Source organism: Myripristis murdjan, chromosome 20 (assembly GCF_902150065.1).
Source record: "Myripristis murdjan chromosome 20, fMyrMur1.1, whole genome shotgun sequence".
NCBI classification, from domain to species: domain Eukaryota; kingdom Metazoa; phylum Chordata; class Actinopteri; order Holocentriformes; family Holocentridae; genus Myripristis; species Myripristis murdjan.
This window is the reverse complement of record NC_043999.1, coordinates 23,419,178-23,435,715: the sequence shown is the minus strand read 5'-3', so window position 1 is coordinate 23,435,715 and position 16,538 is coordinate 23,419,178. Positions and strand designations below refer to the sequence as shown.

At 42.5% G+C, this 16,538-nt stretch overlaps 1 protein-coding gene across 4 annotated transcripts in view; it reads right to left on the bottom strand.

The window, feature by feature from the left end:
* Positions 1 to 16,538, bottom strand: part of abca4a (ATP-binding cassette, sub-family A (ABC1), member 4a) — a 54,321-nt gene that overhangs the window by 26,541 nt on the left and 11,242 nt on the right. For 2 of the 4 annotated variants that reach the window (XM_030079138.1, XM_030079142.1), the window contains exons 8-20: positions 16,066 to 16,155; positions 14,033 to 14,267; positions 13,372 to 13,511; positions 10,060 to 10,176; positions 9,224 to 9,421; positions 6,503 to 6,708; positions 6,207 to 6,383; positions 5,105 to 5,327; positions 3,735 to 3,956; positions 3,183 to 3,387; positions 2,998 to 3,075; positions 2,729 to 2,917; positions 609 to 786 (exon numbers count right to left, since the gene is read on the bottom strand). In XM_030079138.1, the coding sequence (XP_029934998.1) occupies positions 609 to 786; positions 2,729 to 2,917; positions 2,998 to 3,075; positions 3,183 to 3,387; positions 3,735 to 3,956; positions 5,105 to 5,327; positions 6,207 to 6,383; positions 6,503 to 6,708; positions 9,224 to 9,421; positions 10,060 to 10,176; positions 13,372 to 13,511; positions 14,033 to 14,267; positions 16,066 to 16,155 (2,258 nt within the window). Of the gene's footprint in view, positions 1 to 608; positions 787 to 2,728; positions 2,918 to 2,996; positions 3,076 to 3,182; positions 3,388 to 3,734; positions 3,957 to 5,104; positions 5,328 to 6,206; positions 6,384 to 6,502; positions 6,709 to 9,223; positions 9,422 to 10,059; positions 10,177 to 13,371; positions 13,512 to 14,032; positions 14,268 to 16,065; positions 16,156 to 16,538 lie in introns of all 4 variants that reach the window. The other 2 variants (XM_030079140.1, XM_030079141.1) reach the window with 2 other exon arrangements.

Sequence of the window (16,538 nt, the reverse complement as noted above, 5' to 3'; positions counted from 1 at the left end):
CTCTTTTGATGGACACATGAAGCTCAACACATGATGTTAACACTGAAAGCCTTTTCGCTGTAATAATGCAATGGTAAACAAGTGGTAAGAATGCAATAAAATAAAATGAGTTTTATGCATGAACAAGTTGCTCAAGTTGTCCAATTCTTCTTCTTCTTCTCCTTCTTCTTACTATTAATACTATTATTACATAGAGCTACCACCTGATAATAACTTTAAAAACAATTATATGAACTGTATATTTGTACATCTGTATCATAAATATGTATTATATATTCTAAAAAAAAATGTTTCCATGAATAAAACTGAGCTGTCTGTTTTGTAAAAATGTCATAACTTATGTGGTCATAATAGTGTGAAGTACAGGCGGTGACAACATAATAAAAGCTCAGTCATCCGTTACTAACACTTGACTGATATGCAGACGTGGTGAAAGGCAGCTACAGAGGATTAAGGTGATTTTTCTGCATGTTTCTGAGACATCCCTATTTCTGGAATCACAGATAAAAAAGTAGTCTAGCCTGCTGTGTGTGTGTGTGTGTGTGTGTTTGTGTGTTGTTACACTCATGTGTAAGCATGTGCGGTTATCTTTGTGGATGCTGACATACATGATGGTGGTCTTGCCAGCCCCGTTGTGGCCCAGGAGGGCAGTGATCTGGCTCTCGTAGAAGCTGATGCTCAGCCCGTCCACGGCCGGACTGCAGCTGCTGCCGAACACCTTGACCAGGTCCTTGATACACACCCCCTCCACCAGGTCTGCTGGCTCCGCCTCGAAAAACGGCTGGCCTGGACGCAGGAATGACAAGAGCACAAGTGAAATAGTGGAGTTAGAGGCCTCAGTGAGTAAAAAGAGGTTTTCAAGGGGCAGACTGCTGCCAAGGCCATGGTGATGCATGGTGAAATATAAGGTGTGATCAAAAATGAGTCATCCATTGAATCTAGCTCTGCACACAGGCTTATTGTTTTTTAGGATCCAACGAGCTGTGCAAAGCATGTGCGAGCTAGTCTTCCAGGGTGTGGCCGGAATTCTTTGAAAATGTCATTTCATCAAATAGTCTGTGACATCTGTCAAAAAGTAGATGCCTGTTTTGCTTGTCTGTTTCATATATTATATATTCATAACTGATATGATACCATATAATCCATCCTATCCACTTTGTGACAGCTTTTACATTTGCTGTCTGGTAGCTGTGGCAGCATTTCTCATTTGTTTGGATAAACAGAAGAGCTGTGGGATTGAGCAGTGATAGCCACCATGGCTGAGCGGTCACGTCCAGTCAAGTCAACTGAAATTGAATCGAATCCAGTCAAATTGAATCAAATCAATTTTTAAAAAAATCTGATTAGCTCATAATTTACCTTTTTCACAGCAGCCAGTTTGCATTGAAATAGCATGTCATTAGTGCTACTAATGGCATTAATTAAAGTTCTTGCTCCATTTGGTCTGACAGAGCCAGGGTCCTGCCACACCGCCTCTCTGAAAGCATCCTGAAGTATTTTGCCTCTTTTACTAAAAGCAGATTTTAGCAATTTCTTTTATCTCTGTTTGCAAATGGTTGATGAGTTTACACTTTGCAGCTCTAAAGAAACGTCCTCTGTGCAACCATATTGTATATGACAAAGGAACTATGATTTTGATTTGAATATAATAACCAAGTACAAAAAGGGCAGGTTATGACAGGAAATGATAAGAAAAATGGCATCGTTTTTCTTAGTTTAATAAATGCAATAGCATGAGAGTTTAAGTTGTATATTGGATTTATGTATTTAGATAAATTAGACAGTATTGCTAAGAAGTTAGCTCAGGGGATTGGAATGTCACTTAGTGTAAAAGGGGCTGCACAGTTTCCATCACTGATTAACTAAGCATGGAACTGAGATCTTGCAGTGTGTATACATTCAGATAGGCCTGGCAGCAAGTACAAACACATTCAAGGGCACTGAGTTCCCACACAATGAATCTGATTGGCAGAGAGAGGAACTGACAGAGAGCGAACAAGTGAGAGAAACACTGTAAAAAAAACAAAAAAACAAAACAAAACAAAAAAAAAAAAAAACGTGTGTGACGGTTATGATGCTGCATTAAATATGACATCAACAGGAAGTCTGTCACTGATCATGTGAAGTGAAATGATTTTGTGGGAAGGTTAGCATGTACAAGTGCTGGTGACTTTGAAAGGACTTCATTGAAATGAGAGGCCTATTTAATTTATTATATCAATCAATGCTGAGCTGAATTTTGAGGGAACATCTATAGGTTTTCTTTTTTAACAGACATATGATTTGTGTTATTTACCTGATATGTTTCGGCGTTTGTCATCCGCCTTCATCAGAGTGGGAGGGAACTTATTTCAAGGAGTACTTCATGTTTTTATTACACTTACTATCAGTTATGAAGTGGACAGAGTTACATGTTTGTCTGATTTATTGCTGTTTTACTGCACTAATGTCACCACTGTAGCCACTGCTAAGTGTAAGCATTGAGTTGTCAAAGCAAAATTGATCTTTTCATAATGTCTATTTCCCAAGCCATTCATAACTGGCAACCATGTCACTCGCACTAAGCTCATTTCCACATATCTCATTTTGATGGCGACTGAAATGGTTTGACTACTCAGCTGCTGTCTGAGGAAGTTCAGACTACCAGCCCTGTGCGACCTCATGAGTGAACTGTGCTGAAATGCTCTCAAACAAGGTGACGTGAGGTGAAGGTGACGACATGCTCTACCATTTGTTTTCTCTGTCTGGTTCTCCTCGGCCTGGCCCTCCCTCCCCAGCCTGTGGCGTTGCTCCTGATGCTCACACGAGCCCGACTCCTCGGGAGTCTTGGCTCGGTCCTGCTTCTGCTCCTCATCTCCCTGCTCCTTGTTGGCCAGGTTGTCAAAGCCTTTTTTCTCCAACTCCGGGTTGTTGTTGCCTTCAGGAAAAGCGCATGGAGCCGTTATAAAGACAATTCTGGTTACAACAATTTTAAGTGGTTGAAAATTAAGAATTTACCTGAAATCGGAGTCACAGTGTTAAGCCAATAACAGGGCAGCAAAGGGAAATAAAACGGCCGTCCAATTCCATACTGTCCTGTAATTTAAAATAATAATAATAAATTAATAAATAAATAATAATAGATATCCATTAGGTAATTTTTATGGCTCATTGTGGCATTCATTTCGTCATCACACACTGACCTGGGAAGACATTGTCCAGGTACCAGGCCAGCACAGCGTACAGCACGGTGTCCACACCCATCATGCAGATGGAGGTGAGGAAGGAGAACTCGTCCCCCTCCAGAGGGCTCGTCTGGATGTTGTCCCACTGCAGGCCCAGGCCCTGCTCCTCGTATCGCGACAGGTACTCTGTCCCGAAGCCAAACGCCACCTGGGACAGCAGACTCTGAGGGAGAAGGCATGGGACGTATTGGAGATTGAACAGTTGGATGAGGAGAACTGGGAGTAGACAGTGTTGTGATTATTGTTACAAGCAGCTGCAGTAGAAGTGGCAATATAAGGTAAAACAAAACATTAAAAATTAAAGCAAAGTGTGGAAACAGGTAGAGGGGCTCCAGTGCATTAGCAACCAAACCTGTTCTTTATGATCTGTAAAATCTTAAAATTAATCACATATGTAACCTTCTGAGATGGTAAACTAGAAATTGAATATTTATATAGCTTGCTTTCACTCCCTGTTCATTTTCCATTGTGGCGCAGTGTTGGGAGGACATATTAAGACAAATCGCTCACCACCAGGATCTTCATGTCTTTGGTGATGCGGTCCTGCCAGGCGAAGCAGAGGATGTGGGGAAGGTAGAGGGTGAAGTAGATGATGCCACAGCAGGCCGCCGCCAGGTTGGCCTTGTTGAAGAAGACGCTGAGGAGGAAGCATTGCATGATGGTAGCTGTGGTGAAGCTGAGCAGGAAGAAGAAGAGGATGATGGGGTTGCTGTAGTTGAGCACCCTCCCTCCCTGCAGGCCAGAGACACGGACAGACACGTTTGGATGAAATCAAAATGCACTAAATCACATAGGTCTGCATAGAAATACATAGAGAGGTGCATTTGAGCACTGATTTAAGTAAGGAGTTTTAGATTCAGCTAACAAAAAAAAAAAAAAAAAAAAACATAGACTAAGTACATAAGTAATAAAATAAAGCAAACAAGATATGCAGTAATGCAGTTAATATCAATAAAAGCAAATATCCAGTTATGTACTTGAAATAATTACCTCTAGCTGCCACTAGAGGTCACAAGAGTACATAGAAATGTGTCAGCAGAAAAAGTGGCAGTGAGAGGAGGAATGAGGTCATAGGTGTTAATCATTGCTTGTCTGTTCCTGTCAAGTTGCGACAAACATCCCATGATGTCATGGTATTTACAGTCCCTTCATTAATGATTCCTCAGCATCTGTGTGAGTCAGTGAGTATAATGAGTGAGCCACTATCACAACCATATTAGCTAAAAGAAAATACTGTGGTAATGATTCACTGTGAATAGGTGAGATAAATGGATCGTTATATCCAGAAGAGGTGATAAGCACAATGCTATGTTGAATTACATCATGAAAACTGCTCATCTGAATCACAACTGGATTAGGTGATTCCAGTAAAGTCAAAGCCAAAGTCAAGATAATCTTGAGTGGCCTGTGAAACGATGGAGTAAAGCCTGGGAACTCCAGTCATGTATATTTTATTGGCAGTATCTTGACCCGGTCAAATGTGTTAAATGTGAAGAAGAATCCTTGAAAAACCCCATGAGATGGACTCTTACTTTCTTGATTTGATGTAATTCCTGCTGAAACAGGATGTTTGGCTGGGAAATGGCACAGGGGAGGAACATTCACAAGTGCAAACCAATAGGATCTCAGTTTGAGAGAGAAACACAATTTCATTTGAGGGGATAGGTGGATGAAAAAGGAAGTTTGAAGATTTACTGAAGGTTTTATTGGTTGAAATTTTAATGTACACCCACTTGTGCGGGATGATGTCACTGTTTAAGACACTCTGGTTTACAGGAAGTAGAAGTCATGTGAGGTCATTTCATGGGGACTTTAAACTCATCAGCAGTGGAACCCAACCCAACCCATCTTCAGATGGCTTTTGGTCCATTCTTTCTCACCATGATGATGGCAGTGAGGAGGCTGGTGCTGGCGGCCATCATGAGGAAGCTGTCGATGAACCACGTGGACCAGATGACACCATTGGTGACGCCCATGGCCTTGAGGGTCTCCTTTAGACGCAGCTCCTTCTCCAAAACAATGCTCTTGACGATCATGGACACAGAGTAGACCCAGGCCAACACCATGAAGATGGGGAAACAGCGGTTCAGTGTCAGCATGAAGCTGGAAACACAAAGACAGAGTGGGAGAAGAAACAGGAGAAGGGCAGTTAGAGCATTTGATGCCCTGTTATCCTGCAGTTTATGATATCCACTGCATTCCAGGAATTATTTTCTTTCACACAACCTGTCCCTGCACTCCTCTACTTCACTTAGGGATTTCCTATGTTTCCCAGAATGCCTTTTGAAGGCACCTAAAGAAGAGGGCCTGAACATGGTGGACATGTTTTTGAATTTATTTTGCTGAAATTTTGAATAATGAAACTGAAATATTTGCTTGTTATTCGCTATTTGCTAGTTATTAGCTTTACTGGCTTTAGAAAAATCATATTTTTGCCTTGGTTTTGTCTTTGTCTGTGTTTGACAGGATTTAGAAAGGTTTATTTTTTATCATTCTTGTTATCATCATTATTATTATTATTATTGTTATTATTAAAATAACAATTGTGACTGTCAGTGGAGAAATCAGTGTCTCATCTCCTCCTCTGCTGTGATAGATTTCTCCCTGTATGGTTGTTGAACACTGACACAAAACAGTCCAGAGGGGAAAAAAAATAGCCTTAGCTCTTTAATTCTAAGAGACCGACATCAAAACCTGGTGTTTAGTGCTGACACTGTAGCTGTGCTGGAGATATGGTGATATGATGTCAGATCATCTGCGTCAGGTCAGTTACCAGTGGGGAGCTTTGGTGTTAAAGGCATTTTGCTGATCTGTTTTCTGTGGCAGGCTTTAAGTAGCTGTATTGTGCGTCCAAGCAACAGTTATTTCCATATCATCTATGAGCAATACAGTGAACAATGCAGGCATGTGTTCATGGAAATGTATTAGAGTGTGTGTGTGTGTGTGTGTGTGTGTGTGTGTGTGTGTGTGTCTGTCACTCACAGATCGTCCACGTAACAGGGGTAGGGCATCTGCTGTAGGTATACACCCTGTGGCCACTCCTTGCCTGTCTGAGTTTTGATGATCCCCTGCTCTATTATATCCTGGAGGTAAGCAAAGCCGCCCCATACATAGCGAAGGTCATCCATAGGGTCAGCTCTGGGACCAGGGTCCCAATACCTGAGCAACACACACACACACATCTTTTTTAGATCAACATATCAAATGCTTGGTGTATCATCATCACAGTGCACCACCGGTCCAGCCGTTATTCCTCTTTCCTTGAATGTGATCCTGACCTGTCTTTGATCTTGTTGGTGCGTTCCACTGAATCGATATCCATGCGAATCTTGAACTTAACATGAGGAGGAGCCTTGTTGGTCCAGGAGTACATATCCACGAAGACCAGACCCGCCCAGAATTTGTTCTCCTCCAGCAGGTGCAAAGCCCGATAAGTGACCGCATCCTCGTCAGGTAGGGCCACGAACTTATCCAGGACCATGCACTGACAAGGGGAGGGTAGGCAACAGAGAAGCAGTCTTATCAACACACTGTGGTTGACATTAGGAGAGGGTAACTATAGTTACATCATTGCTTACAGTAGCTTTCAGTCTATGGGCTACACTGTGACAGAACATGCAGACTCATGGAAATAGAAACAAATCCTCAAAGGCAAAAATTTCCAAATAAATTAAAAGCAATATGGCAAACTCTCCTATTACTTTAATTAGAAGTCAACTATTAGGACTTTTTGAATATGGAGATGTCAAATAATTAGATGTGGTCTGTTATTGAGAAATAACAGACCTCAAAATGCCTTAACAGGACAATCAGACTTGAATGGTCAACAAAGCTGGATAATTATTGATAATTATAGATCTGTTCATTTTAAGCTAAGGTCACATAAGGTCAATTTTGATTGGGGTTTCCCACACAAAGCCAGTGGCAGAGTTCAGCAGACACACTCTCATTTGCTGTGACACCTCAGCAGTGGCCTCCTATTCCTTTGCAAAGCATGTCTGATATAGCCTTTCACTGCTGGCTAACGTAAGCACAGAGGGCTGGGACCCGAGAGGACAGAAACACTCCAAAACAACTATTCAACTCCATCCCGCTTCCATACACGCACATATTCAGACATGCATCCTCACTGTGGATGGAGTTATGCGCTGATACAACTGACAAATGTAAACACAACAGACTGTATACTGGCCATGCACTGCAAGTGATCCCTTAATTTGCCCAGGCATTCACCTAACGCTGCCATCCCGCACTGTGTGCTGTGATATGCATGCATGCCACCGACGTCCAGCCAACCATCAAGCCCGCAGTCATTGTTGCTGCTGTATAAAAGAGGCTGGTTGGAGTGACAGCTGTGTCTAATCGGCCTGAATCGTTCCCACTCTCCCTGTCACACTCAAGTGCTGTAAGCTTCAACTTGGACAAAAACAAAGAGCGCCAACCATCCACCCAGCCGTGCCCCCAGGTACCCCTCATGTCACCCCCCAGTGCGATAGGCCTCTCATCCCGATTAGCCTCCACAGGGTAAGCGGTGATTTTAACTGTGTTTCAATGCTCTGGCCTGCTAATGTGGAGGGCCCTCGGGGAGAACAAGAGGAGAGAAGGTCCAGTTTTTTTTTGTTTTTTTTTCACCTCCACTCCATCAGCAGTAAACAAAAGAGGCTTGACAACTAGTTTGTTGCTCTGGCTGTTGCCCACCTGGGTCGATTTCCATGTCTCTGGACAGGGGACAAATTAGAGAGCCCGGAGATGGCTTATCTAAATGCTCACATCACGCCAGGAGCGGTATTATTGAGCACGCAGTGGTTTGGCAACCTGTTGAAATGCATTGAAATCAACAAGTGACAGGGCTGCGCTCAATTGGATTATTTCATGAATGGGCCTGTCCAGGAGAGACCCTGACATTTCAGGTGAAATGTGGAAAAACATTCCAGATTCCACATTCAAAGGCTGAAAAGGGGTTGCAAAAAATCCTAGCCTCACAACTGAACAGAAAGAGAAGCTAAACTATGACCCAGTGGTAAATATATCATCCCCTACAGGTAATGCAGCACCCCACTGGGCCAGTAGCAAATACACTGCTGTATATACACTACTCACAAAAAGTTAGGGATATTCGGCTTTCGGGTGAAATTTCAGGATGAACCTAAAATGCATTATAACCTTTACAGGTGAACTTAATGTGACCTTCTGTAAACTTTTGAATGCACATGTCCAACTGTTCAGTGTTTCAGTACCTTTTGCACAAGTTGCTGTTCTCTAACAAGGAGTTTAACGGCAAAATTCACATCAGGTGTTTGATGCTCCAGCTCATCGAGGTCGTATCATTAGGGAACGGCTGCTGGAGACTGGGGTACCTCAGATGGAGTGGCCTGCACTTTCTCCAGACCTGAATCCCATAGAAAACCTATGGGATCAGCTGAGTCACCGTGTAGAGGCTCGGAGCTCTGTACCCCAGAACCTCAATTTCCTGAGGGCCGCCCTTCAAGAAGAGTGGGATGCCATGCCTCAGCAGACAATAAGTCGACTTGTGAACAGCATGAGACGTCGTTGTCAAGCTGTAATTGATGCTCAAGGGCACATGACAAGTTATTGACACTGACATTTTTTGTTGTGGTATATCCACCACTGTTGTTGGCTTTTGTTTCAAGAAATTGTTTGAGATGAGGAAATCACCAGTGTATGCTTCTACTTAAATGCCCTACTTTCATGATATAATATCACTGTAGCGTGAACTTTTTATATTTTCCATAAATTTCACCCAAAAGCCAAATATCCCTAACTTTTTGTGAGTAGTGTATAACCTTTAATTGTAGCATGCCCTTGAATAGTTGGTGTAATTTTGGAAACGCTGGTCAAAATCCAATCACAAATGCATAGATGGAGACTGATCCTTCAGTTTCACCGCAGAGGGACAAGATGAAAGAAATCCTAAAGACATAGACACTGGAACGTATCAAACACCACACTGGATACATTTTAAAAAGTACTACACTCACATCTCCGTATTGGTTGAGCATTCGGATGACCCGGTCGGTGAGGTTGAAGACGTTTCTCCAGTCAAAGTCAACCATGTCATCGGGTCGGTCTGCTGGCAGGCCGTTGTACAGGAAGTTGAGGATGTGCTTGGAGGAGAACAGTGCGTCCTCCAGAGTCCTGTCAATGAAATCCATCACTGTCGGGTTGCGGATGGAGTCCTGAAACAAAGGGGAGTAGGGTATTAACATGAGCTACCATTCAGATTTAGAGCTGTTAGAGTTCTCATTTTCCTATTTCATTTTCATTCTTGGGAAAACTCTTGTTGTACACTTACCTGGGTGTTATTCACATGGTGGGGAAATATTCTCATTAGCTGCTCCGTGCTCTCCGTGCAACATGTCCAAGTGCCGATTATTTTAAGGAAAATAAACATCTCTTTTCTTGTTATTTTCCTATTTAAATTGGAAAATAGATCTGGCAGCTGGTGTCTGCAGGAGACTTCTGCATAGTAACCTTGTGCCAGGAAGAAACAAGCTGATAGCAGTTTCACTGATAATTGTAACTACAAGGAGGAAAAATTGGTACCAGGACTTGTTGCTGTTTACACGGGCATAATCTGCTTTGTTTGTTTGTTTGTTTGCATTCATTTATGTGTTGAAAGTGTTATTTTGGGAGCTGTGTTACTAATGAGGATATTTCACCACGATGTGGGTTCGTACAACGTTCAGGTAACTATACAACCCAACTCTCAATGCAAGTTCCATTTGTTTTGAAGAGAAAGTTAACCAAGAGGACATTCTCCCAGGAACTCGGCGTATTCCTTTAATTCATTCAGACCCTGAGATTTCTGACCTACCCGGATCATGTTGACTTGGACTCCATCTTGGAAGAAAGCCCAGATCTGAGGAGCCACCTCTTCCCAGGCTCTCCCCATGTTCCTCAGCCTCTCCAGCTCCTCAAATGTAGTGTTGGCCTGTGGAGTGGGGATGGAGATTGGGGACATTATGCCATCTCACACACACATCTCATTCATATCTATGCTCACATATGCCCATATCTAGGTGCGTGCACACATACAACCACATACAGAAACACATATGCATATACAGTATTCCAACGCATGCTTTACATGCATACACATGGAAAAACAGACACATACACACACATGTTCATGTGTACATTTGCATGCACCCACACAAAAATACACATTCACAAACTCTCTCTCTCTCTCTCTCTCTCTCACATACACACACAAACACAGACACATACACACACACACACACACACACACACACACACACATACACACACACACACACAAACAAACAGTGTCACAGTGCTCCTAATCTCCTGCTACATACCATTCCCACATTAAAGTCCCTGTGAAAACAGGCTTTGCAAAGACAACACACACATTCTCACACAAAGAATTCCCGCAGGGCTGTTCAGATAACCAACAACTAAGTGTGCACCAAATGCACTCCATGACAAATTGTCAAATATTTACTGCGCCCTTATCGTTGAAATCCTGGATGTGTGTGGGTACAGTGCTTTGTGTGGCAAATACCAAAGCCCGGCTATTGCCGCATTCACAGTCATGTGCAGTGGTGGATGAAAGCGCTGAAAAGTACACCCAATTAAACGCCTTCCTCTTGTGTGTGTCTGATTTTGGGTGACAAAGGGAACAATGGCAGCGGGGGGACAATGGAGGCCGTTGGTGACAACTGGCCGAGCGCATTCAGCCTGCCCAGTGAATCCCAGTCAGGTTCCCACAAGTGAGTGCTTCCTCATTTCCCCAGGCAGAGCGAAACCGCAGCCTAAGCAGGAAAGAGGGGGGTGGCAGGAGCTTCGTGCCGTTTCCGCGGGGAGAGGCAACCTGTGCGCTTCCCCTCATCCCTACCCACCCATCACCTTTACAGTGCAGGTAGAAGGTACATGAATTCCTCAGATTTGTATAACAGCAGCAAAACTGGTATACAGAAACAGCTTAATGCCCAAAACATTTTTTCTAGTAGCTTTTTATAATGTAGAGAACAGAGCACACAAGTATTGAAATGCAAATTAACAACAGAATTAAAATGTTTCTGTGTTTTCTAATTGGTGTAGAGATTCTCCTTCTATGAAGAGAAGATAAATAAAAAGGACAAACAAACAAAAAAAAACCTCTAAAGTTTTCCCTTAGTATTTTCAAAATTGAAGCACACTGATACTGACTAGTTTTCCTGCACTTAAACTGTAACTGTTTAAAAGAAACAGTTTTGCTTGTCTGGTGAATTCAAATTCAAAGTGCAAGAAATACATGGAAACTGCAATGTTAAAGTAATAATATGCAACTTTTTCATATGCGTTTCACATTTCAAGTTTATCACATACGTTTTGCTGCTCCCGATCCCTGTTCGATGCCATACAGTAGTAACTCAGTTCATGACAGCTCTCATGTTTTTCTTCTCAGCAGCTATGAGGAGTTTCATTTTCTCCAGGAAAAATCCTCTGATGCACAGGAAGTGATGTTTGAAGGGAGCAGCAACAGCACTTTGTTTAGAAGAGAATTGAGGCTTTTTGTCATCACATTATCTCGGGTCAATGCTTACAACGAGTGCAAAAACCCAAAACCATGCTGGGAAAACTTAGTTGCTCTCAGTTCTCTAAGAAAATATTGCTGTTAATGGAAGGGGTAGAAAATGGCTGCCAGAGACGATGCCATTTTTACAGTGGTTCCATCTCTGAAAATCTGTATCGGTATCACTTGTAACAGGCATTTCAGACTATTAAGTAACCTCTGCATTCCTCTAGGGTTGGGTGAAAGGAACAGAATGAAAGAGCAGCGATGGCGGGATGCAGATAAGACCTCCACAGCTCAGCGTTATGCAACAGCAGTCACATGTAGCGTGGCAGTGTATTTGTAATGGCATGTTAGCTGTTCCTGATGAAGTGATGCAAGAGATTTTTTTGTTTTGTTTTGTCTTGTTTTGTTTTTTTGGTCTTGTCAAGTAATGAATTAACCCCACAGCCATTCCCTCCTCAACGCAATGACGATCCCAATCAGAGGGAAGTGGAAAACAAAGAGGGCATTAAGGGTCAGGTCGAAGGAAACCGTTGTGTATGGTTTTGCGTATTTGTCTGAGTAAGTGTGTGAGTGTGTGTGTGTGTGTGTGCGTGTGTGTGATCATGCATGTCTTTAAGGATAAGCTCTGGTGCTTACATAACACCAAAAAAGGCCCGGCGCCACCAGACTACATGGTAGTCACTACAGCCTTTCTACTTGTGTTCTTCCATTGCAGCCAAGCCATCCATGACTGTTGGCCCCCCGGAGGGTCTTAACCAACATGTCTCTACATCAAGATACAATGGCTCAGAGGAGGGTGGGGAAACCTACTCAAGCCTGGAGGAAGACGCATCAGTCATCACAACCACTTTGCTGATGAGCCAAAGAAAAAGAAGCTCCACGACTTGTTCACATCTTTTTCCGCGGTTGATGATACAGTTCGAGTTTCTGTAGCAGTCTTTCTCTGTTCCACCACGGCGGCTATCACTACCAAGCTCCTCCATTTGAAGAGTCTTTCATCACCATATGGATGCTTTGACATCTCTGTTGGTCAAAACCATCCCCTCAGGACAGAATTGGCAACCCTGTCTCACGGGGGTTTGTGCAATAATCACAAAATTTAATCTACAGATTCATGTCCATTGACACCAATTGTCCATTTTTTTTTCATCATGAACCATGAACACAGATTTACCTTTTTATGCATATAGACAAATTTAATTTGTGTCCATGAACACAAATTTGCCTCCTCCTAAAAGCAGCTCTAGAAGGGCAACATTTTGGTAGGTTAAACCAACAAAAAGATAAATCCAGATGAGGAAAAGTTTGGACCTAAAAACCACTTGGATGAAGTTAGGGAAAGCTGAGGTTTAGGCACCACACCTGGAATCTGGAAACGCTTTTAGTCTATGAAAACCAACCCCGCGACCGGCGACTAAGTGAAAGTTGTGTTGACTGACCCATCCACCATCACCCTCTTCCTAACTCAGACTCAGACTGCCTCATGATACATGTTAAAGGCACAAAACACACTTCCAACTGAAATACATTATTTCATACATATTTTGCAATCTGTGCTAAATATGTATGAAGCCATGTTCCTAAACGCCACATGCTGCTTACATTGCGGATGATCTGCCTGGCGGCGGGGGAGTCGGGGGCGTACAGGATCTGTCCCATCAGCATGGGCTTGACGGCACGCCACACAATCCTGGTGGCAGGGTTGGACTCCAGTTCCCGCATCAGGTCATTGCAGGACGGAGCTGGAGGGGAGAGGGGAAGTGGAAGAAAGACGTATTAATAAATGCTGAAATATGAAGAGGAGTAAAGAAATGATTAAAGTCAGTTCATTGGCAGCTTGTGTGTGTTAGGTAAAGCACAAATATCCGTGGAAATACATACAGAAATAAATGTGTAATATATAGAGAAATACATAAATAAATATGTAAACAAATAAAAACATTTTGAAAATATATGAGAATGAATAATGAAATATATACAGAAATAAATGAACAATTAAATGTGAAAATAAATAACATTTTCCACATTTATTATTTTATTCCTGTTCATATTTCCACATGTATTTATCCATATCTTTCATTGCTTTTATCATGGCATTATGATGATTCCTTACATTGACACCCTGATAATACAGCAATTCAGAACACAGTTTGGAGTTTCTCCTGACGTTTTGATGCATTTGTTGAGGTTGGAGAGGTGGAGACAAAAAGCAACTCTCTTTTCTGTGTGTGATTTCGACAGATATGGCAACCGGTGTACTCACAGGCGCTGTCGTCATGTGCGTACTGGCCCTGTGACCTGGCGCTGTTGATGCCCAGGAAGGCCTTGTAGTTGTTGTCCTCGTACCAGTTGAAGGAGGTGACCCGGGAAAAGGCCTCCTCACTGTAGCCGCACAACAGGCTGGAGGCCGCGGTTACCAGCTGCCTGAAGGATGGAGCGTCCCGGAAGAGAGGGGTCACGACCCGTAGGAGCTCCCTGGAACTATTCCGCTGGAGCAACTGCAGAAAAGGGAAGAGACAAGATGAAACTAACAGAGCAGAAAAAAAAACAACTTAGTTGGTTGTTCCATGTGAATACATTTTTTAAAATGGAAAGATGTTTTGTGAGCTTTTATCATGCAATGCTTCTTTTGACTTTATTGATTCTCATCCTTGATAAATACCCCACCCTGAAACTGAAAATAAAAACATATAATAAAAATTATAATAATCCTGTTCCAAACCCCATTTAAAACTGAAAACAACCGGAATACAGCGAGGAAATACAAATATAAATAATAACCAAACAAATGGGGGGCTATTAATCACAACAGAACCCAAGCCTCTCCTGTCAAGGCCATGGGAAATAGAGATGTATGAAGGACAATATGCCAAAAACAGTTCTAGCATTATAAGGGGATGCAATACAACAGCTATTCTGTGCATGTGTATTATGGGCTGTTCACTTCATCAAAAAGCATTAGTGGTGGAACTGCAGAAAATTTTAAATAAACTGGTTGGTCTGGATTTGATTTGTAAGGTTGAAGATATAATGACACATGATGGGAATGAATGGTTCTGATGCAATAGTTTTAAATCTGGCAACATGCAACAGTCAAACAGAGAGTTTTTCATAATTTCAGAGGAGAAGGTTGTCTTAGTTTTTTTCCCATCTTTGTTTTGCCTCATTTTTCTATTTTTACAAAGACATCTTGCATTAACAACAATCTCAGAGCCGAGGCGATGTTTGAATGAGCGAATGAGCTGGAAAATTACTGAGTAGTTTCACATCTTCTGTCTGGCCAGAGACAAGAGTCCCGCCAACAGGATGTCAGGATGTCACCTCTACAAAGTGTCCCTTAGAAACATCCACAACAAACATACAGTATATTCAAACACACACACACACACACACACACACACACACACACACGTAGGCATATTCCCATGCATTGATTGTACAAAGGTGTAGATGTGCAAATAGGGGGCTGCAGCTCAGTATCAGGAAAATGTCAAAAATATTTTTTGTACATTTGGTGTATATGCACACACACACACACACACACACACACACACACACACACCTCTTATTAACCTGTATGTGTGGAGGCTTCACCTGTCCTTGCAGTGTCAGCTTTGTCTGCATTCAGAGGTGGGAAGTACAAATGCTTTGCTGTTGTACTAAAGTAGATTTTTCAGGTATGGGCACTTTACTTGGGTATTTCTTTTTCAGATAACGTTTCACTTTAAAGCCCTACATTTCTACTGCTCCATTTTCAAAACAGACTTGTTACTTTAGTCTTGATGCATTCGATCATTTTTATTTTGCACCGCACACCTTCCCAACATCAGGACTGATTTCAGCCTAAATAGATGGGACATTAACACAGAGAAAAGCAGATCCCTTGCTGTATCCATCCATGCATATCACACACGACAGACGTGACACGACAAAACAGACAACAGGGAGAGTCTTGACTGTGGAGAAAGCTGCTTGTTGACAAAAAGTCTGTAGAAATTTCCTTCAGAGGGCTTTTTTTAAGTATCTGTACTTCTACTTGAGTTAAGAATGTGTGTATTTTTGCCACCTCTCATCTCCATGGGGATTGATGTATGATGTATCTGTTTTTGGAGGCTAAATAAGCCCCGGGCTGAATTTAGCCTTCCTCGTGCGCACTAAATGATATCCCCCCGCTGTCTGTGTTTGCGTAAAAACTCAGGCGAGAGGAAGCAACTGTTTCCTGAGGGCTAAAAATACCAGGGCAGTGAACTTTCGAATGGAGGTAGACTGGAGCGGGACGGGCTGTGTGCGCCATACCTCTTGCACTTTTTCCGAGAGGGCAGAGAGAGCCCGTCCCCAGAAGGGAATGTCAATGCCGCTCGAGTGGTTGTCCAGCAGGCGGGGAAGCTAGAGGAAGAAACACAAACAATTGATTTTTAATAGGAATCATTTCTGCATGTCTGAAAGTAAGTCGTCATGTGAAAACTGACTCTCTCAACTTGTCACCATTGCAGAAAAAAAGGTTATAGCATTTTGTTAAAGACCACAATATCCATTGCTTCCTGTCATAAAGTCAACATTGCTGCTTGTGCCCCCTCCTCCTCGGTGTCAGACCCTTTGTTTTCAAGTGTCAGAGGAGGGACATCAACCAATAGCAGCCCTTGATAGCAGCCTGTATTCTGTCATGGTGAGGAAATGTTCTATTTAGAGTAGTGGAACTAGAATAAAGCTTCATAACTTGTAGAGTAAATGTCCTATTTTGTGCCCTGAAGCAACATCCTTTTGTGACA